The following is a 20,837-nucleotide window of genomic DNA, read 5'->3' as shown; positions in this document are numbered from 1 at the left end:
AACAATGCGACTGGTGCGACGCCCAGGGTTGCTTACTGCCAGGTTTCGTGGCACACGCTGCATAATTCTTTTATTGTAGTGAATAAAACGTTTAAACTATAGTATTATTGACTTCTCTTGATTAGAAGCAAATAATATGTACGTTTACTAATTTAACAACGTTGGTTAAGATTTGTCTTGGAGTGCGCGACGGCGGTTTCTGTAGTTCAGTGCGACATCGCGCACGTAAACAGCTGTTCGCAGGTGGTTCAGCGGTTCTTTATTCTATGGTTCAGCGCTGGTGTGTTGTCTTATCTACCTTCTATGACCGTTTCGTTCTGCCTGCGCTACAACAATCTACTAGATGACCTATCGACAAGTTCATATAGCTACCCTCACCGCATGTGCAGTATTCGGAATTCGGCTGCCACGAAGTTGTCGTGTCAGCCCAACAAAATCCTCGCGCTACCGGTGCTCGGCGTCAGTTTCTGGAGAAATTATGCGTGTATATTGCCCGTAATTGCGCATATGTGGTGCCTGCTCCTAGCCATATTCTTACGCCAAACGCAACAAGAAGCATCAACCCGAACGCTCGCGTGTGCCCCTGAACGAAGCCTCAAACGATCTGTGGGATTACGACGTGGAATGAAAATTGTGTTGTGAAATTCAACCTTAGCGCTAGCCTGGTTCGTCCTTCGCCGTGCTTGCGCTGCGAATATATATATGGGGGGCCCTCTCTAAATATTTCTAAAGGCGCAAAAGCCGACGCATCAAATGTTTCGAGCAGTTACCGTCACTTTTGTAGAAACCTGTACGTTGTAACATAGCATTCTAAAAGACACGCTTCTCGTCCACTTTGTTGTCCCGTGTCTCGCGCTGGTAGTATACTCGAACTTCTAACAAGAAGACCATATCAATACGTGCTATTCATAATGCAGGATCGTAGGCCCACGGCAGGCGCACTTGCCGTAGAATTTTTCAGCTTTCTGCTCAGCCTCGCACGCCTCTCACGGTTAGCCTGTTTTGTGGAAATAAATATTATTATTATATTATTAATGTTATTAGATATTATAGTTTCTTCACTGTAATTTATAGCAATCATCCAGATTTCTTAAGCAGTCATGCATTTAACCTGTATTAGATCAACATTGTTACGACATGCTTATGGGAGTCATTTCAAACTAGATTGCTCAGCAAGAGAAAGTACAAATGCAAGTCTCAATGTTTATTCCAATTTGGTATTCCTAAACAGATTATATTGGCAGAATTTTATGCCTGCTAGCATTTCCTGCAGTTCAATGTTCAGAGCTGGAAAAACTGATTCCTTTTCCTGCTGTCGAAAGGCTGCTTCAATGTCGATAGCAAGCTATAAATATTCATTTGGAAAGTGTTAAGCAATAACTATATGTCTAAGCTTATCAACGCGTTTTTGTTCCACGAACACAATTAAGTTTTCTCTCTCCCTCTCATTGACAGCCATGGAATGAAACCGTTCACTTTCATAAGTATCAGGATGCAAACATTCTAGAGTTTGTCCTGAGCATTTGTCGGCATCCTATAGTGTGCATGTTTGTATCAAGTTCTGGTGTTACAATCGCAGTGATCTACACATATTGTTATATTGCAACAAACAAATTTATTTAACTTTGTTTTCAAATCTGCAATGTGGCCATGCAGTAACGACCACATTAATAAGCAAAAAAAAAAACTGCAGATGCAGTGTACGTGTTGGAATCTATGCGAAGTGAAGTTTTTGTCAAGTGGTCAATTAAATGCTGTTAAAGTAACTGCAATATATACAATTTGTCTTATTTTCAACATCCAACATGTCATCTTTTGCAAGGTTTGCTTATGCACCGAACCTTAATGTCATGTAATATTTATGCATTACACTGTTCACAAACCATACCGAAATGCAAACGGCAGTTAATGTACATGCACGCTGCGAGACATCAACACAGTGACGTTTGTTGAGCAAGGAATGGTGTGAGGTGTATGCAGATGAATGAATGACGTGCTTATGTACTTATTTATTTATATACCTCGCAGGCTGCAAGGTTGGAGTATTATGCAAGGGGGAATAAAAAAGTTGTTACAAAAGGAAGAAGGGCACAACATTAAGACAAAAAACAGCAATAAGAGCAGTACCAATACATTGCACCAACTAGCCCAACGTGTTTTACTGGCACAACATTATACAATACTTAACAATCAATAACAGAAAAAGTTACTGCCCATGTACCCTGTACAGACGGTAAACCAGCGAAGCTGAAATGTGCGGCCCCGGTGTTTATCACTGGGTTAATTCCAATGGTTTATTCAGGTCTTTCTATATTATTGGTTATGTCTGTGTTTCTTAATGAGGTTATGCACATGTTTGGCTTGGGTTTATCACATTGTTTATTTGGAATGCCACACATTGCACTTTGCAAGATCACCATCATGGAAAGTGCAATGAGTGGTTCATTGTGTTAATCCAGCGGGCCCATCAAAGTCTTTCTGAATTATGTTACGCACTTGCGTTTTGTAATGCGTTAATCATAATGTTTATGACTCAGTTATGCACTGTAGTTACCAAGTGACACACCGGGGCTGCACATTTCATTTAATTAAATACAGGGACACATTTTCGAACCTATTGGGAAGTCGGAGAGAGACTGCTGCACGCGCGCTCTGCTGCTAGAGAGAAACGATGTCACTATCGGTCTAGCCAATGGCCCACCACAGCTTTGCTGCGAGATAATAATGACATCATGATCTTGTCTTGACCCCGTCCCCCTCTGTGTCCCTTCCCTGAAATAATACGTAGATAAATGTATGTTTGAAATGCATAAGCATTTCTATGTCTACCCAACAAGAAATTTCTCCGTCCATCATGCAAGACGAATGCAATGGCTCACACCCCCTTAAACAATGGCTCACACCCCCACACTAGGGTTTTTGTGATCGGACCACGAGTGTTTTGCCTAGGCATATACAGCTTCATTGTAAAAAGAATGAACACCTTTCTGCTAGAGACCAAGACAATCATGAAGTGTATTAACAAATGAAAGTTTATTGAACATGCCGAGTAAATGCTGGTCGACAAGCAATAAATCGAATTTACACAAAAAGCAGAAGCAAGATATGATGTGTGTCCATACAGATCCCAACAAGAAACGCATCCATCTCTGAAAGTGTAACAGAGGCCATGCTGACACAAGATTCTCCCAGTGTCTTTGCATCTACAGCTTCCATAATTTCTCTAGGCAGCCGATCTCCACAGAATGCTAGCTTCCTCTACAACGCACTCTCCACATCTGAGCGTGCATGTAGAGGAAGAAGCTAGCATTCTGTGCAGATCGGCTGCCTAGAGAAATTACGGAAGCTGTAGATCTAAAAATGCTACCCACCGTGGTTGCTCAGTGGCTATGGTGTTAGGCTGCTGAGCACAAGGTTGCGGGATCGAATCCCGGCCCCGGCGGCCGCATTTCGATGGGGGCAAAACGCGAAAACACCCGTGTACTTAGATTTAGGTGCACGTTAAAGAACCCCAGGTGGTTGAAATTTCCGGAGTCCTCCACTACGGCGTGCCTCATAATCAGAAAGTGGTTTTGGCACGTAAAACCCCATGATTCTTTAAAAAAAATGCTGGGTTAGTCTTGTCAGCACGGCCTCCGTTAGAAATGGATGCATTTCCTGCCAGGAAACGCACATGTATTTTTGCTTCTCCTTTTTGTGTATGTTCAGTCTATTGCTTGTCAGCGAGCATTTACTCGGTGTGTACATTAAACTTTTGGCAGTTAGATCATCTCGGTTTTCTTGTTCGTCCTATATGTTCTCGGGTGCCATTTGCAGCCAGGCTATTCATTTTTTTTTAGACTGCAACAAGTCACTTTAGTAACCCTTATGATGCTTCTGTGTACCTTATAAAATCTTTTATTATGCCAATGTAGCAAGAATGTATAGTGTGAAGCAGTAAGAACAGGGTACGCTGACTTCTAATTAAAAGATTTATTGTGAAAATGCAGTGATTTATAAAGGTTACCAGAAAGTAGTGCAGCAATAAAACCTGATAAAGACTAGTGCTTGATGAAACCAAACATAAAAGCAGGAAAGGGAGAAAATACATACATATATATACAAGTCTAGGGAAAAAAACATTGTGATCACCAAGTGTTCCAGGAAACTCATTTTTTCCCCAATGGCATGGAACTGGAAGAATGTGCTTGCATAAGCAAGCTGTCAGTCTGTCTATTGGAATAACAACAGTGTTTCTTGAAAGGTGCTGGCATGCAGGATTGGCAATTGTAATGATTTTTTCCTGCGCTTGGAATTTTTCTGTATTTTCTTTCTGTAGCATAATTATTTATGTTTGGCTGCATCAAGCACCAATTTTTATCTATCATTCAAAGATGTCTTTCTTTTTCTGGGGATAACTTGGGGAAGGCGGGAGATGGAAATTTAAGACGATGAGCAACACGAGAACAAGGTGAAAGTAGGAGCCAACGTTTCCACAAGTGGACCTTGAAGAAGACAAGTCCACTTGTCGAAACGTTGGCTCCTGCTTTCACCTTGTTCTCGTTTTGCTCATCATCCTTTCTTTTTCTGGTAATTTGTATAACTCGCCACATTTTTACAAATGAACCTCAGTTGAAACTTAGTCCTCATCCATATCTAGTGTTATCCTGTTGATACTGCTTCATGCTATGCACTCTTGCAACATTTGTGTGTGTGTGTGTGTGTGTGTGTGTGCGCGCACACACGCGTGGATTTGGATGTGAAATTGGGCCCTTGGGCAGAGGTATCATTCTTCTCCTGTGCAGCCTCGTGAATTGATTAACTATATTGCAACAGAAATACGATGGACAAGAACGAAGTGAACACACAGAGCATTTCGTTCTTGTCTGTTGTCTATCTGTTGCACTTTAGTTAATAATGAATACACACAAACTGATCTAGTTTTCAGTTATTATGTCGGGCTTATAAGCCCGCTTGTGTCCTGGAATATCTGCATGGCTATGTATCCTGAAAGTTAATTTCTGGCCATGTGCTTACAAGTCGCATGTCGGTCTCCTGATTTTCCTGACAATCTTGTGTGATGTGCAGGCCCAGACAATTTCTGGTGAATCCATGCAGTGTGTTGTGCAGGGTGTAATCTGCACTACAAGTGCTGCTTTGATTGCTTTCAGTTCAGCTTTTCTAGGTGTAGGATGACCTGGAATGGTACTCACTTATATGGGGTTTAGTTTTATGTAGTGTCATACTACTGTTACACTGCTATTGCCAGATCAGTGTACTATATGTGCCTTATGTTTGCTTGCATCTTCATAATTAGCAACCTCCTCAGTGTGTTTGGCAGTTGCATATAGTCTCCTGGCCTAATTGTTGGCCCCCATATTTCACGGTATGGGCCTGTTGTGTTTCAAGTTCAGGTACTCCCGAGGTTGTGTTTCTGAAGGGAGGGGTAGTCGTCTTTGCATCTCATATGCTAGCTGGCATAGTATCTTGGGACGAGGTTCTGAGCTCTTGAGACAAAGAATTTGTGCTGCAGGCTGCAACTCTGCTCTGTCTAGGTGCTTGCTCGTTTGCTCTTTCTCATAGAGATCTTCAAACATGGTAAAGTTGGAAAGACCTGTTATTACTACCCGATGCCTGTATTCGATGAGTGCCTGTATTCGATGAGTTGTCTTCTTTGTGTGCTGCTGGTAATTCATACCGTACCATAACTTGGACACAAGCACAGCATCTGCGATTTTCCATAGTATCCACTTGTCCACCTCCATGATTTCGAGATTATTCTTTCACCAGGTGTGGAAGTTGCGTCGAGGCATTGCATAATTGTTTCACCCACGTGCTGGCTCTGCCGTCATGGGCTTACGCTACCTGAGGATTTGTGGATGTTGACTTGCGGGCATATTTGTCCAGCTATGTGGATCACAATGTGCAATCTAGGGTAGTTCTTGATTCTAGTCTTTCTTTTTTTTTTCCTACGTCGATATGAGCTGACTTATCAGAAAGCGAGAGGAGAGACTGGCCAAGAAAGTCTGCAGTGTTGTCGAGGGCTTGTTGCATCATTCTTGATTTCTGTATAAGATAGCTTTCCCATAGACTGTAATACACCATAGGCTGTAGTGTTTCTTGTAGTATGCCCGTGTTGTTGGTGTGTGTGGGCCAAATGTACCTCCAACTCTCACCTGGAATTTTCTGTCTTTCAGAAAGTTACTGTTTAAGTGCTCTACCAGAAATGTTTTTGCTCATCATTCCTCTTATTAGAGTAGCATGAGGTACTGCTGTTAAAAGGCTCTTCACTCTCTTCATTCTTTCATAAGCGGTATTACACAATGTCCTGCAATAAAGTTTCTGCTGCTTATGGCCCACTCATATCTGCCAGAAGGGACAACTCTTGAAAAAGGTTTTCTTTGTGCTATGTGTGCGACGTAGTATGAGCATTCATGCCTTGACATTTATAGATCTGTAGAACCAGCTACCTGACAGAGTACTTGCTATACCTGATCATGCTTATTTGTGCAGTGCTGTTGAACAATATATATTGATGCAATGAATATTCACACGCTCAAATTATCACGAAAGATGGTTGTTTTACAATTCTGCCCTTTGCTTTCTATTGGTGTTAGATTTTGCATAAGCATGCCCCCCTATGCAATAGTATTTTGAAGTTTAAGGGTTCAATAAAAGGTGATGAACTAAATCTAAGTGCAAGAGCTTTTTTTTTTTTACCTATGACTTCCATCGAAATGCAACTTCCATGGCTGGCAAATCAACCCCTCACCTTGTGTTAGCAGCAGAATGCTAGAGCCACAGTGGCAGGTGAATAAATTGAACAATATTTCTGTCTATAATTTTTTTTCTTCCCTGTATGTAAGTAAAGTTTGGAATAAGTTTGTCATTGCAAAAAAGCTCAGTTTTTGGTCTTTTATTGAATAAACCACATATTGTGTATAGTTGAAACGTAGAAATTTGTTCTAAAATCCTCGGGCGATATATGTTCTTGCAAGTAGCATGGTATTTCATTACTTATAAACAAAGTAATCGCAGCGGATATCGTTATATGGGTTTACACGCTAATATATGTGACCACATACTTATTAGAAACTTACTAGAAACATGTAAGGCATGAATGTTTCTGCACACTTGATCAGCTGTGAACGTGCAAGAACTGCTTGTACTGGCTGACTTCACTGCACAGTTTTGATTTACTTTTCTTCAGCGTGTCGTTTTATACTGTTTTATCTCCACAAGAACAGGCCGTTTGCCTGCTTTTCGCAATGTAGCACGAGTTCTACATGATTGTGCAGGAGGGTACGTTGTCACTGTGCCACTATAGCAAGCAATTTACTTAATATACTAGCTCTAGAGTTAATTACCTTTCAAAGCAAGTGTTAATACAGATGCAGTAAGGATACAAAGTCCGCAACATAGTCAATGTTTATTGGTTTCTGTGCAAGAAAAAAAATTTCTCCAGAGAAGAGAACTTAACGTGCATGTAATATTTTATTCAAGCCACGGATTTAATGCTATCGTAGCAAATTCATTACGATAGCCTACACTTTTGCTCTGTCAAATTTAATAAGAGGTAAGATAAGCTTTCAAGATGCATCGGGAAATTCACGCTTGAAAACCGACAAGAAAATGCAACTGAACGGTACCGCGTTCAGCGCAACGTTGAAACTTCGGGTACTTTGCTGTCTTATCATTTGCCCTTGCCGAGTTTGAAATAATTCAAGCTGCTCTGTAAGCACGATTTTTGCATGCTACTCAACAAAAGAAAATTGTGACGACCTCGTCGTCTGCTGGGGATCGAACACCTCCTAGCACTGACAACTCGCAAAGGCGTACGAAGCAAACGTGAAAATGCACTTTATTTGCTGCGTAACGTGTCAACAAACGTACATAAATGGGAGAATCGAATATGCGGCACAAGTTTTTTATTCTCCCTTCGCGTACGTACCGAATTCGACGATCCACGTCTCCGCGCATTGCACTTGCCGCGCGAGACGCCATTTTTCCAAAACAAACCGGCGAAATAGCTCCGTTGACAGCTCTCCGCGCAATTTCGACGGAAAATCGCAGCGATCGGTGCGACGGTGCGACCAACCGGTTGGTCGCAGCCGAAAATCGGGGGGTCGGCACTGCGACTGCGATTTTCATCGCAAACGACGGAAATCGCACTTCCGGTGCGACGAAAATCGCATCATGTGAAACAGGCTTTACACGTCCGTCACGCTCGGTGGCCGGAAGTGGAATCCCAGGTATCCTAGCCACTAGACCATGCCGGAGGGCGGCCAGCACCAATCAACCCCTGCAAATTGATCGAAAGAAAGCGCGAGATAAAACAAAACATAGACGACGACAAAAAGCTAACCAAAAATATTTCCGACACCGGGAATCGAACCCGGGCCTCCTGGGTGAGAGCCAGGTATCCTAGCCACTAGACCATGCCGGAGGACGGCCAGCACCAATCAACCCCTCCAACTTGATCGAAAGAAAGCGCGAGATAAAACAAAACATAGACGACGACAAAAAGCTAACCAAAAGTATTTCCGACACCGGGAATCGAACCCGGGCCTCCTGGGTGAGAGCCAGGTATCCTAGCCACTAGACCATGCCGGAGGACGGCCAGCACCAATCAACCCCTCCAACTTGATCGAAAGAAAGCGCGAGATAAAACATAACATAGACGACGAAAAAAAGCTAACCAAAAGTATTTCCGACACCGGGAATCGAACCCGGGCCTCCTAGGTGAGAGCCAGGTATCCTAGCCACTAGACCATGCCGGGGGACGGCCAGCACCAATCAACCCCTCCAACTTGATCGAAAGAAAGCGCGAGATAAAACATAACATAGACGACGACAAAACGCTAACCAAAAGTATTTCCGACACCGGGAATCGAACCCGGGCCTCCTGGGTGAGAGCCAGGTATCCTAGCCACTAGACCATTTTTTTTATTTATTACCGGTTTTTTCGCAGAACGTGCAGTTTCCACACATTGCAGTATCACAATTGCAATACAAAAAAAAGAAAAGAAAAGAGTCACACCGTACAACAAAGCCGTCTGTCCCTATTGGACAGGCGTTGTCAACTTAAAATTCCTTCATGGCTGTCAGAGGTTCTAGCCTCCACAGCCATTCCGGAACACATTGTTGCATTTTCTGTATTTCTATGAATCGCGACATACATTCTCTGAAATAAACGCGAGCGGGCCTAGCGTCAGGATCACAATAGTACCCTGCCATCCGAGCCCGCCATATACAGTGGAGAGCGTTCAACATAATGAAATCATATGGAACCCCGTCATCATCCTTAATTGTCAGATACCTTATCCCTTGGGAGTCCACCGGTAACTCTTTCTTCAGGGTTCGCTTTAAGACGTCCCAGAAAAAGAAGCCCTCCCAACATTCCAAGAAAACGTGATCTATGGTTTCCTGCTTTTTGCAGATCAAGCAATGCGTTCCCCATGGTACGATACAACCTCGCTCTTCCATGAAAGTCTTCACTGAGAGCGTACCGGTGTGAAGCTTAAAAAAAAACGTTTTTACCCCGGGTGGCACCTCCATGTGTTTTACGCGTTTAAGTACATCAAGTCCTGGCCCTCCACTGTAAATGGCTCTGTATAACGGCACTGGGAAAACAATGTCGCACACATCTTTATACAATCTTTTCCTTTTAACATCGCAAAGGTAATCCATTGAAAATCGAACAGAAAGAAATCTTACGCTGTCGGCCACTTCCTTAAAGAAGCCACGAAGTGATCCGGTAACGCATGCCGTACTAACAACATGTGCCGGCAAAGCGCCGCTCAACCTGAGCTGGCATACTGTGCGCAGAAAAGGATGGCGCACATCGCGAAAAAACAAGAATCGGTTTACTAGTTGTCTAACAAAAAGATGAACCAAACCCACACCCCCGTCCTTCACTCTTCTAAACAAATTTGTTCGGCTGCACCTTTCCCATGTTGACCCCCAGATGAAAACAGCAAACACTCTGTGCAGCCTTTGCACATTTGCTCTCGAGCAATACAACGCTTGCATGACACAATATAACTTCGTGACAAAAAACATATTACAGACTGTCGCCCTTGCAAAAATAGACAGCTTCACATCCTTCCATCTGTCCGCCTTTTCTTTCATTTCATCGGCTTGGCTCCTCCAATATTCATCGCTACTATTGTAGCTATTGAGAGGAACGCCCAGACACCTCGTCGGCGTTTTGACCCAGTTGAGGTTCGCGAAGTTGTCCGGTGCAGACTCCCATTTCCCGTGCCACAGGCCTAGGGATTTGCCCCAATTTATTCTGCAACCCGTGACATCACAGAAATGTTTCACTGCCGATACTGTTTCCGTTACACTTGGTTTGTCTGTGCAACACACTGCAATGTCATCTGCATATGCGAGCAGCTTCACCTCTGTCGCTGCTAATCTGAAACCACGTATTTTGTCATTTCCGTTAATTACTACACACATTGCTTCTATGTATATGGCAAATAACAGCGGACTGAGGGGACAGCCTTGGCGTACTGAACGCATTATGTTAATGGGGGCCCCCAGAGACTTATTGACAATTAATCTTGTTGTGCAATTCTGGTACGCCAAGGCCACGCCCTCCCTGATGATGGAACCGACATTAACATGATCCAAGATGGCAAACAAAATAACGTGAGCGACAAAATCGAACGCTTTCTCCAAATCGAGCTGAAGAACTGCAACGCCACCATCGGTGACGTCACAGCACTCGAGCACGCACCGCATCTGATGGATGTTCGAAAAAATGGACCGTCCCCTGATGCCGCAAGTTTGGTAGTCTCCGACAATTTCCTTGATGACGCCTTGAAGTCTCGCAGCTAAAATCTTCATAAAGATCTTGTAATCAATGTTTGTTAGTGATATCGGTCTATAGGATGACACGAATCTGAGTTTGTCTGTTTGATCACTCTTAGGGATTAGTATTGTGTGCGCTTTTCCAAAAGATGGGGGCAATAATTTCTTCTCGTACGCGTCATTGAATACGTCTGCTAACAATGGGGCCAGTTCTCTTTTGAAAGCCTTATATAACCCCGCACAGAGTCCATCAGGCCCAGGCGACTTGCCCGAGTTCAAATCGCCGATTGCCTTTTCAACTTCGTTCTCGGTAATGTTGCCTTCCAATCGTTCTTTAGCGTCATCTCCCAGTCTCGGCATCCGCTGAAGAAAATCGGCTTTGAAACTCTCTACATTCGCTGCCTGAAATGCAAAGAGCGACTGGTAGTACTGACAGAAGGCGCGTCCTATGCTTTCGTTGTCGTCAACAACAACCCCGTTCATTAAAATCTTATCCACATGGTTTCGCCGTCCGTGCGCCTTCTCGAGTCCAAGCGCCCTTTTTGTGGGCGTCTCCCCCGCCGCTAATACATCTGCTCGTGCACGCACGATGGCACCTTGATAACGTTCTTTATCGAACTGTTCAAGCTTTTCCTTGACGCTCCGCACATCGTCTTTGTACACACCAGGCTCTCTGCACTCCAGCGTTATCAGCTGCTGAAGTAGTGTTCGCAAAACCTTTTCTTTATATTCCCTCTCAAATTTGAGGCAGCTTGACCTTTCTAAGGCTTTCATTTTAACTTTTTGTTTGAAACATTCCCACTTTTCAGCTAGTGTTTCAGCTTCATCTTTGCGTATTTCATTAACGACATTCCGTACTGCCTTTACAAAAGATTCATCATTTAATAACGAGGCATTCATTTTCCACATCTCCCAATTAAACGCATGTTTCCGTTTCCCTATACCGACATTACATATTACGAGACAATGATCTGAGAACGATACGGGTACTACAGAATAACCGTGGCATCTTGGAATTGTATCCAGCGAAATGTAGATTCGGTCCAACCGCGCATGGCTACTGCCCTGAAAACGTGTAAATGTCACGTCACGCCCCCCTTCCAGACAATCGAAAACGTCATCTAGTTCATTTTCACTAATTAGTTTTGACAAGACTTCACTGCTTCTGTCACGCACACCGGCATTATTGGCTCTGTCACTAGCGCTCATTACACAATTGAAGTCTCCTAAGAGCATAACACGCTTATCGCATCGAACATACTGCGAAAGGTTCGAAAAGAAACGGGCACGCTCTTCTACTGAATTGGGCGCATTTACGCATATGACACGGAACTAAAAATCGCACAAAACAATATCGCAAAAAACAATCCTTCCAGATTCACAAGAAAAGGTACTTTGAATCTGCAGTCCAGGCAGTTTCTTCACAAAAAGAATGCACCCCCCAGCCGTGCCTAACGCATGGCTTACCACCGCAAAATACCTAGACGTAAAACGGCGCACCATGCTCCCGGTCTCCTCCTCCCCGTCAACCTTAGTTTCCTGGACGGCTAGTACGTCGACGTCGTGGTCAGTGACCAACCGTAGGACTTGACTTTGCCTACGACTAGCCGCCAACCCTCTCACATTTAAAGTGGCAATATTAAGGGACGGTATCTGAGCCATGTTGAGCTAAAGAGAAAGGTAGGCCCGGAGCATGGTGCTTACCGTTCACGACTAGCCCTCGGCTAGCCGCCTCCGGGACCTCCCGGTTTCCCGGCGTTGCTTGTGGACGGCACTTTGTCCGCAGGCGTTCTCTCAGGTGGGACATTCGGCTTCGGCTTCAAGCCCATCCGCCTCCCAAGAGGTGTCTTTGTAGGCGGCCCTTCGTTGGTGCTGGTCGCACCCTCGTTCCGGTCCTTAGTCTGTTCGTGGTGTCGCTTGACTGGGGCACCAAGAGTCGCAGTCCGGTCGCCATCGTGAACGGCCTCGTCTTGCTGCATCGCTGTCGTGCCGTTGTCGAGCGGGTCTTCACTACTGCTCCGCGTAGACTGGCCCATAGCGGTCGCGACCTGTACCGTCCCACTCGGCTTCAGGGTAGTCTCAGCCACCCTGCTGTCTACGGCCAAACTCGTCGTTCCACTGGCTGTCGCTGCCGGGACCGTGTCTAGAGTTCCTTTAGCAGCGTCCTCCGCCTCGGCCACGTCCATGACGTGCTCTGCCGCAACGTCACAAGTTACTGGGCCTGTTACGGTGGCATAAGATCTTACGCAGTCAGCGTCGACGTGGCCGAAACGTCTGCATAGAGAACAGCGGGGGACTCTGCACTCACGGCGGACGTGTCCCGTGCCGTGGCAGCGCAGGCACTGCATTGGTCGACCGGGCACGACGACCAAGGCCAACTCTCCGCCGACGCGGATCTGATGGGGCAGGTCCTCCACTTTCATGCCGCTTTTCAATTTCAAAATGACGGTCCTGGTGGTTGAGGTCTTCGCTCCCATGCCTTCGACGCGCCACCGCTCCCGGCTCACCTCCTCCACCTTGCCGAAAGCCGCGAATGCCGTCCGGACGTCCTCGTCGGCAACACCGTACAGCAGCCAGTGAAGCCTTAGCTTCACCTGTTGATCCTGCGGGTCAACGATGACGCACCGTCGTCCCTTCACTTGGAGTTCCTTGAGATCCAGAAGCCTTTTTGTGGCACTCGCATCACTGAAGGTCACTGCCCAGACATGGTTGATCTGGTACGCCCCTATGCATACCACATCAGTCAGCAAGCCCGTCGGCAGAAGGGCGTCCCGGAAATCTTCCACCTTGTACGGTCTCGCACGTACATCACCGTGCAAAAAGACGGTATTAATCACCAATTGACCTTTGGGCAGTTGCGGCAAAATAAAGGCATAATCCTTATCGTCGTTTAGCCTGTTTCCGCGGCCTAAAGTGGCCGCTGTCGCTGCTCCACTGGAGCCCATGACTCTGCTGACCGCTCAGCTCGGCTGCCGGAAGCAGAATGGCTAGCCACTAGTTTTTTTTTTTTCCTTTATTGCCTGTTTGCAGCACAAACCAAGAACACATTCAAATGCCAAAACATGTCAACCACACTTTGGCTAACATTATATATTAAAATCGCTTCAGCTTGATCAGTTCATCAAGAATAGCCACCCACTCGGGGGGCTCACTCTGGGCACGATATATTGCCCGAATATACGCGACACTTTCGATGAAGTTTATTCTCGTCGGACGGGTATCGACATCCGAGTGTCGCACTGCCATTCTCGTTTTCCACAGACTGTGGAGGCCAAGGAGCATAAACATATCGTACGGAACTCCTCCTTCGTTATCGGTTGGCAAATATCGAATACCAAGAGGTGTGATCGGTAGTTCTTTTTTAAGTGTACGTTGTAAGATATCCCAATGAAATGTTGGGTCCCAGCAATCGATGAAAACGTGTTCAATGGTCTCTGGCCTTTTACAAAGTAAGCAGTTTACTGTCCATGGCACATATATTCCTTTTTCGTCTAGACCATGCCGGAGGACGGCCAGCACCAATCAACCCCTGCAACTTGATCGAAAGAAAGCGCGAGATAAAACAAAACACAGATGACGACAAAAAGCTAACCAGAAATATTTCCGACACCGGGAATCGAACCCGGGCCTCCTGGGTGAGAGCCAGGTATCCTAGCCACTAGACCATGCCGGAGGACGGCCAGCACCAATCAACTCCTCCAACTTGATCGAAAGAAAGCGCGAGATAAAACAAAACATAGACGACGACAAAAAGCTAACCAAAAATATTTCCGACACCGGGAATCGAACCCGGGCCTCCTGGGTGAGAGCCAGGTATCCTAGCCACTTTTTTTTTCTTTATTGCCGTCTTGGACGTCTAATACAAAGTAACATATGGTAAAACACTTCAGCCACACTTGGACTGAGGCGAGTGGTGCTAAAATCTTTTCATTTGTGCTAAATCATCAAGCAGTGATATCCACCCTGGTGGATCAGTCTGAGCCCTGAAACATTCGCGAAGATAAACAACACTTTCTTTTTTTTTCTTTATTTCTGAAGTTCACATGAGGAACAATAAGTCACAAACGATAAAGCACTTCAGCTACGCTTGAGCTGAGGCGAGCAAAGTTAAAATTTCTTCAAACTCACTAAATCATCAAGAAGTGTTACCCACTGAGGTGGGTCATGCTGTGCCCGGATGCATTCCCGAAGGTAAGCAGCGCTTTCAATAAAGTTTTCACGTGCACTGCGCGTATTAACATCTGCATGCCTTACTTGCATTCGTGTTTTCCTCAAGCTGTGGAGGCCAAGAAGCATGAACAAATCATATGGTACATCTTCTTGATCAACCGGTAAAAACCTGATACCATAAGGGTCTAGTGGTAACTCTTTCTTTATAGTTCTCTGTAGGACGTCCCAGTGGAATATCGCGTCCCAGCAGTCCAGAAAAACATGTTCGACTGTCTCTGGCCTCTTACATAAAAGACAGTTTGTTGTCCAAGGGACAAAGATTCCCTTTTCTTGAAGCCACGTTTTGACAAGCAATGTATTAGAGTGTAACTTGAAAAGGAATGTTTTCACGCCTGGCCTAACTGGCATCTTCTTCACTCGCTTTAAAATATTCTGCCCTGGGCCTCCACGATAAGGCGCCCGGTACAATGGCACCGGCAGCATGATATCCACAAGATCTTTGTACAGCTTTTTCTTGGGAACACTGTACAAATAGTCTGGGGAAAAACGCACTTCTAACAACTTACAATAGAGCACAACCTCGCGCAAAAATCCGGTTACAGCACCGCACATGTTTTCACCAGAGGACACTATGTTTCTTGGGAGTAGCCTCTGCAATCGGACCTGTATAACCGTTCTTAAGAAGGTGTCATTTTGATCACGAAGGAAAATAAAGCGTGATACCACTTGACGCAAAAACAAATGAACCAGTCCAAGGCCTCCACTCTTCACTGAAAAAACAGGTTTGTTCTCCTCGTTTTTTCCCAGGTCGAAGTCCAAAGAAAGACGGCAAATATACGATGCAATTTTTGAATAGAGGTCCGCGAAGCACACAGCACATTCATGAGGTACCATATTTTTGAAATTAGAAAAACATTGCAGACAAAGGCACGTGAGAAAATTGACAGATTCCTTCCCTGCCATGCTCCCGCTTTCTCTCTCGCCCTTGACATCTCTTCGTTCCAAAGTGGGCTGGGATCGCGATAACATTCTAGGGGCACACCAAGGTATCGCGTTGGCATGGGAGACCATTGCAGCCGTGAGAAAAATTGCGGTGTAATATCCCATTCCCCGTGCCAAAATCCAGAACTTTTTTCCCAGTTTACTTGACATCCAGTCTGGTTACAAAACCTTTCCAGAATGTTTGTAACTTCATAAATGCTTTCTCTGTTCGTGCAAAATAGCGCTATGTCGTCCGCATACGCAAGAAGTTTCACCTCAGCAGATTGCAGCTTGAAACCCGTGACGTAGTCACTGTTGATAATGGCCAGACATAAAGGCTTAGATACGCTACAATAAGCAGGGGAGAGAGCGGACAACCTTGCCTCACCGAAGAACGCACTGTGAGGCGCTCAGTAAGGTCACCATTAACTATAATGCGTGTCATACAATTTGCGTATGCCATTTTTACTCCTTCTACTATTACACTACCCAGGTTAGCGTGCTCTAGAATGGAGAAAAGAATGTCATGTGAAACGCGGTCGAACGCTTTAGCCAAGTCCAGCTGTATCATAGCTACCCGGCTTCCAAGCGCGTCAACACATTCCAATACGGTTCTGGCCACATGTATATTTGTAGCAATGCTGCGTCCTCTGATGCCACAGGTTTGGTGCGGCCCTACTAATTTGTCGATTACACTCTGAAGTCGTTTGGCTAGTACTTTCATGTACACCTTGTAGTCGACATTAGTGAGGCTGATAGGTCTGTAGGAACCCACTAACATTCGTTTCTCCGGATCATCAGACTTGGGAATAAGTACAATGTGTGAAATACCAAAGGACAGTGGAACTTTTTTGCGTTCATAGGCTTCTGTTATCACTTATAACAAGAACTGAGAAACATCATGTTTAAAGGTTTTATAGAAAGCAGCGTTCAGCCCATCTGGCCCCGGCACTTTTCCAGACGGCAGATCATCTATTGCTTTCTCGATCTCTTCCAAAGTAATAGGCAATTCAAGACGCTCTTTTACATCATTGTCGAGTGTTGGCATTAGTCGGAGGAAATCCCCTTCAAACCCTTGCGCATGCTCGCGCCTATTGCCGAAAAGTTCCGAAAAGTATTCCGTAATAGCGCGCTGAATCTCACTAGGGTCGCTTGTAATGTGCCCCTCGTATCTTACTTGCCTGATTTCCTTCTGGCAAGCGTACCGCTTTTCATCTGATAGCGCCCGCTTTGTAGGCGCTTCGCCTGCCCACAAGTTATCGCTCCTTGAGCGTATTATTGCTGCTCTATACCTGTCAGTGTCAATTGTTTCGATCTGACACTTCACGTCTTTTATTTCTTTACTAAAATTTCCTGGCTTATTGGTTTCCATCCTAACCAAGCACTCAAGTTGTTCGCGAAGTTCCCTTTCTTTTTCTTTCTGTTTATACCGAATTGCGCTACTTTTCCCTATAGCTTTAAGCTTCACTCGTTCTTTGAAACTTTCCCATTCAACGGCAAAGCAGTCCACTTGCTCAGCTAGTACCCCATCAAGATCACTTTTAATTTCCTTGACAAATGCTTCATCGTCTAAAATTTTCTCATTTAGTTTCCAAAGGTACCAAATAAAGCGTGATTTCCTTCCCTTCGTTCCAAAAGTCGCGCTTACAAGGCAATGATCACTAAACGACACAGGTTTTACATCATAGGCTGTGCATAGTGGCACGAGATCAGCAGAAACATACAGCCTATCTAATCTTGCGTGACTGTCGCGTTGAAAGTGTGTGTAATCAGGCCGTGTTCCAGCCGAAAACACACTTCCAACGTCCTCCAATAAATAATCGTGCACAAATTGAGTCAACAGTTCCGCGCTCTTGTCCCTCACTGGTCTACACTTCACTCGGTCAGTAGCAGCACATACACAGTTGAAGTCTCCCAATACAAGCAACGCCTTGTCACAATTCAAGTACGGCTCAATGGAATCAAAAAAACATTTACGTTCACTTTCAACATTGGGGGCATAAACACATACAACGCGCCAGTGTAGGTTTGAAAAAGAAAAATCAACAACCAAGAGGCGGCCACTTTCACATGCAAATACAGACTCCACACTTATACCTAATGTGTTGCGAATGAAGATAAGGCATCCACCCGATGTCCCAACGGAATGACACACACACACTTCAAAGTTGGCGCGGAAAAGGGGCACCATGCGGTCAGCATGTTCTTGCGACTCTATCTTTGATTCTTGCACAGCTATTAGGTCAAGGTCATTATCAATAAGCAGGCGATTAAGCTGACATTGCCGCCTTCGTGCTCCCAGCCCTCTAACATTCAAAGTTGCTACGCGCAATGGGGTTCTTAGCTCAACTGCCATACGTTTACGTAATAAAAAGGGGCGCGATCCGCATGGTGCCTACCTCTGTCGACCATGTGATTTTCCCGACTGGTGTTCCGCAATGATGTACGGGGGGTCTGTCTGGCCACCCAAAGGGTTGACTGGTGCTTGTCTCGAAGTGGTCTGAGGCACCTCCTCGTCGCATCCTCCACTTTGCATGCGCGCAAATTCGAAAAGTCAGCCAAAAACGCCGTGTCGGTCGATACACAAACGACGCTGACATTCTACAGAACACAGGAAAAAATTTACGGAGGCAGTTTACCTGCCTGCCGTGACTCGGCCAAAAGGTTTGGACGCGGCTTCAACGACGAACGTCGACTTCCTGTCGTTTTTGGAGGCGGCTCCCCACTGCTACTACCACCAGGCTGCAGGTTCTCACCGGCGCTCTCTTCGCGGGACCGTTTTCCAGCGGTTAGGGCAGCCGCTTCATCGTCGGCGTCCATGGCGTCGGCAATGCGAGGCTCCACGCGGTCCGGGGTTTTCAGCGAAGCTTTCGTATCGGTCACCGCACTGTGACCGCTGTCGCTTTCGGGGTCACGCTGCGCTAGCTGAGATGCCACCACTGCTGGAGACGTCAACGTTGTCGTTGTCTTCTGCTTAACCAGAGGCCTAAACGAAGGCCCATCTTTCGTCTCCGTTTTCCCAGTTGTCCTCGCTGCCTCTTCTGCGTCCGCCTCATCCATCAAATGCTCCGAGGCATCTTCACTGGTTCCAGGGCCGGCGATGCTTGCATAAGTACGGGGGCACTCACCGTCTTCGTGACCGAAACGTCGACAAGCTCCGCATCGCGGCACCTTACACTCCCGTCGAATGTGTCCCGTACCTCGGCAGCGAAGACATAACGGAGGCCTTCCAGGCACAACGACGAGTGCCAACTCACCCCCAACGTTAAGCTGGTGCGGCAAGTCGTCCAGTTTAACGCCAGCTTTCAATTTCAGCGTGACCATCCTGCTCGTTGAGCCTTTCTCTGACACGCCGTGCACACGCCAGCGCTCCCGGGCCACGTCGGAGACCTTTCCGTACGGTGCGAGCGCGACACGCACGTCCTCGTCCGGCACGGTGTGAAGCAGCCAATGGAGCTTGAGACGTACGTCCTGGTTCGCCGGGTCAATAACCATGCAGCGGCGTTCTTTGACGCGCAGCTCACTGACGCCTGCAATCTTCTTAACGGCATCCGCATCCTTCAGCGTGATGGCCCAGACATGGCTCATCCGATACGCCCCCAGGGCGATAACATCCGAGAGAAGCGATTGCCTAGCCAACGCGTCTCGAAAATCTTCCACCCGGTACGGGCGGGCCCTGATATCCGCGTGCAAAAAAACAGTATTTAAAGCTAAACGCCCGGTTGGGAGACTTGGCAGAACAACCTGGTAGTCGTTTTCCATTTCCACAGCCCTGTTACCGCGGCCAGAACTGGCCGCTGAAGCCGCTCCAACGGAGCCCGTCATCATACGTCCGTCACGCTTGGTGGCCGGAAGCAGAATCCTATAAACAACACTTTCGATGAAGTTTTCACGTGTGGAACCTGTATTTATGTCTGCATGTCGCACCTGCATACGCGTTTTCCACAAACTGTGGAGGCCAAGCAGCATAATTAAATCGTAGGGTACTTCTTGACTTTCAACTGGTAAGTACCGGATGACGTAAGGATTTAGAGGGAGTTCCTTTTTAATCGTCCTCTGAAGGACATCCCAATAAAAAATTGGATCCCAGCATTCTAGGAAAACATGTTCCACTGTCTCGGGCTTCCTGCATAAGAAGCAGTTTGTTGTCCATGGCACGAATAGCCCTTTATCATGCAGCCAGGTTTTAACAGGCAGCGTACCGGAATGCAGTTTAAAAAAAAAGGTTTTAACCCCAGGTCTAACGGGCATATTCTTAACTCTTTTAAAAATATCTTGCCCTGGGCCTCCAAAGTGTGGTGTCCGATAAATGGGTACAGGCAACATCACGTCAACCAGCGCTTTGTACAGCTTTTTCTTATTAACATAACATAGGTATTCAGGGCTCAAACGTACTTCCAACATCTTGCACGAAAGAACAACCTCGCGCAAGTATCCTGTCACAGCACCACACATGTTATCACAGGAGACTACCCTTCTAGGGAGCAGTCTCTGTAGGCGCACTTGCAGAACAGTTCTTAGAAAGGGATCACTTTGATCACGCAAAAACATAAATCGCGAGACCACTTGACGCAAAAAAAGATGCGCCAGGCCAAGGCCTCCGCCTTTAACGGAAACAAACAGGTTAGTTCGGCTGGTTCTTTCCCAGGTGGACGCCCAAATAAAAACAGCAAAAACACGATGCATTTTTTGAATAGCTGTTCGTGTCGCACGCAGCACATTCATTACATACCAGAGCTTCGAAATCAAAAAGACATTACAGATAGAGGCACGGGAAAACATGGATAGCTGTCTTCCTTGCCACGCGACCGCTTTCTCTTTCATTCTCGAAGTTTCTTCTTTCCAGTACGAGCTGGGATCCCGATAACCATCCAGGGGCACTCCTAGAT

At 45.9% G+C, this 20,837-nt stretch overlaps 1 protein-coding gene and 4 non-coding genes across 5 annotated transcripts; all 5 read right to left on the bottom strand.

Annotated features, from left to right (window-relative positions):
• Positions 1-8,353: 8,353 nt before the first annotated feature.
• On the bottom strand, positions 8,354-8,425 carry TRNAE-CUC (transfer RNA glutamic acid (anticodon CUC)). Its single transcript has one exon. It is a non-coding gene; the product is annotated as a tRNA-Glu (tRNA).
• Positions 8,426-8,520: 95 nt separating this feature from the next.
• TRNAE-CUC (transfer RNA glutamic acid (anticodon CUC)) lies at positions 8,521-8,592 on the bottom strand. Its single transcript has one exon. It is a non-coding gene; the product is annotated as a tRNA-Glu (tRNA).
• A 95-nt stretch (positions 8,593-8,687) lies between these two features.
• Positions 8,688-8,759, bottom strand: TRNAE-CUC (transfer RNA glutamic acid (anticodon CUC)). Its single transcript has one exon. It is a non-coding gene; the product is annotated as a tRNA-Glu (tRNA).
• Positions 8,760-14,398: 5,639 nt separating this feature from the next.
• Positions 14,399-14,470, bottom strand: TRNAE-CUC (transfer RNA glutamic acid (anticodon CUC)). The gene has a single exon. It is a non-coding gene; the product is annotated as a tRNA-Glu (tRNA).
• Positions 14,471-18,570: 4,100 nt separating this feature from the next.
• On the bottom strand, positions 18,571-19,886 carry LOC140216557 (uncharacterized). Its single transcript, XM_072286926.1, has one exon. It carries the CDS (start codon positions 19,879-19,881, stop codon positions 18,571-18,573), a length of 1,311 nt encoding a protein of 436 aa, XP_072143027.1. The 5' UTR covers positions 19,882-19,886.
• Between the last annotated feature and the right edge of the window lie 951 nt (positions 19,887-20,837).

This window comes from Dermacentor andersoni, chromosome 3 (assembly GCF_023375885.2).
Source record: "Dermacentor andersoni chromosome 3, qqDerAnde1_hic_scaffold, whole genome shotgun sequence".
In the NCBI taxonomy this organism is placed as follows: Eukaryota; Metazoa; Arthropoda; class Arachnida; order Ixodida; family Ixodidae; genus Dermacentor; species Dermacentor andersoni.
This window is presented reverse-complemented; position numbering and strand designations above follow the sequence as displayed.

Bases quoted from the DNA above. Each gene is read 5' to 3' on its own strand.
- LOC140216557 (XM_072286926.1), bottom strand. From the start codon at position 19,881: ATGCAGGTGCGACATGCAGACATAAATACAGGTTCCACACGTGAAAAC.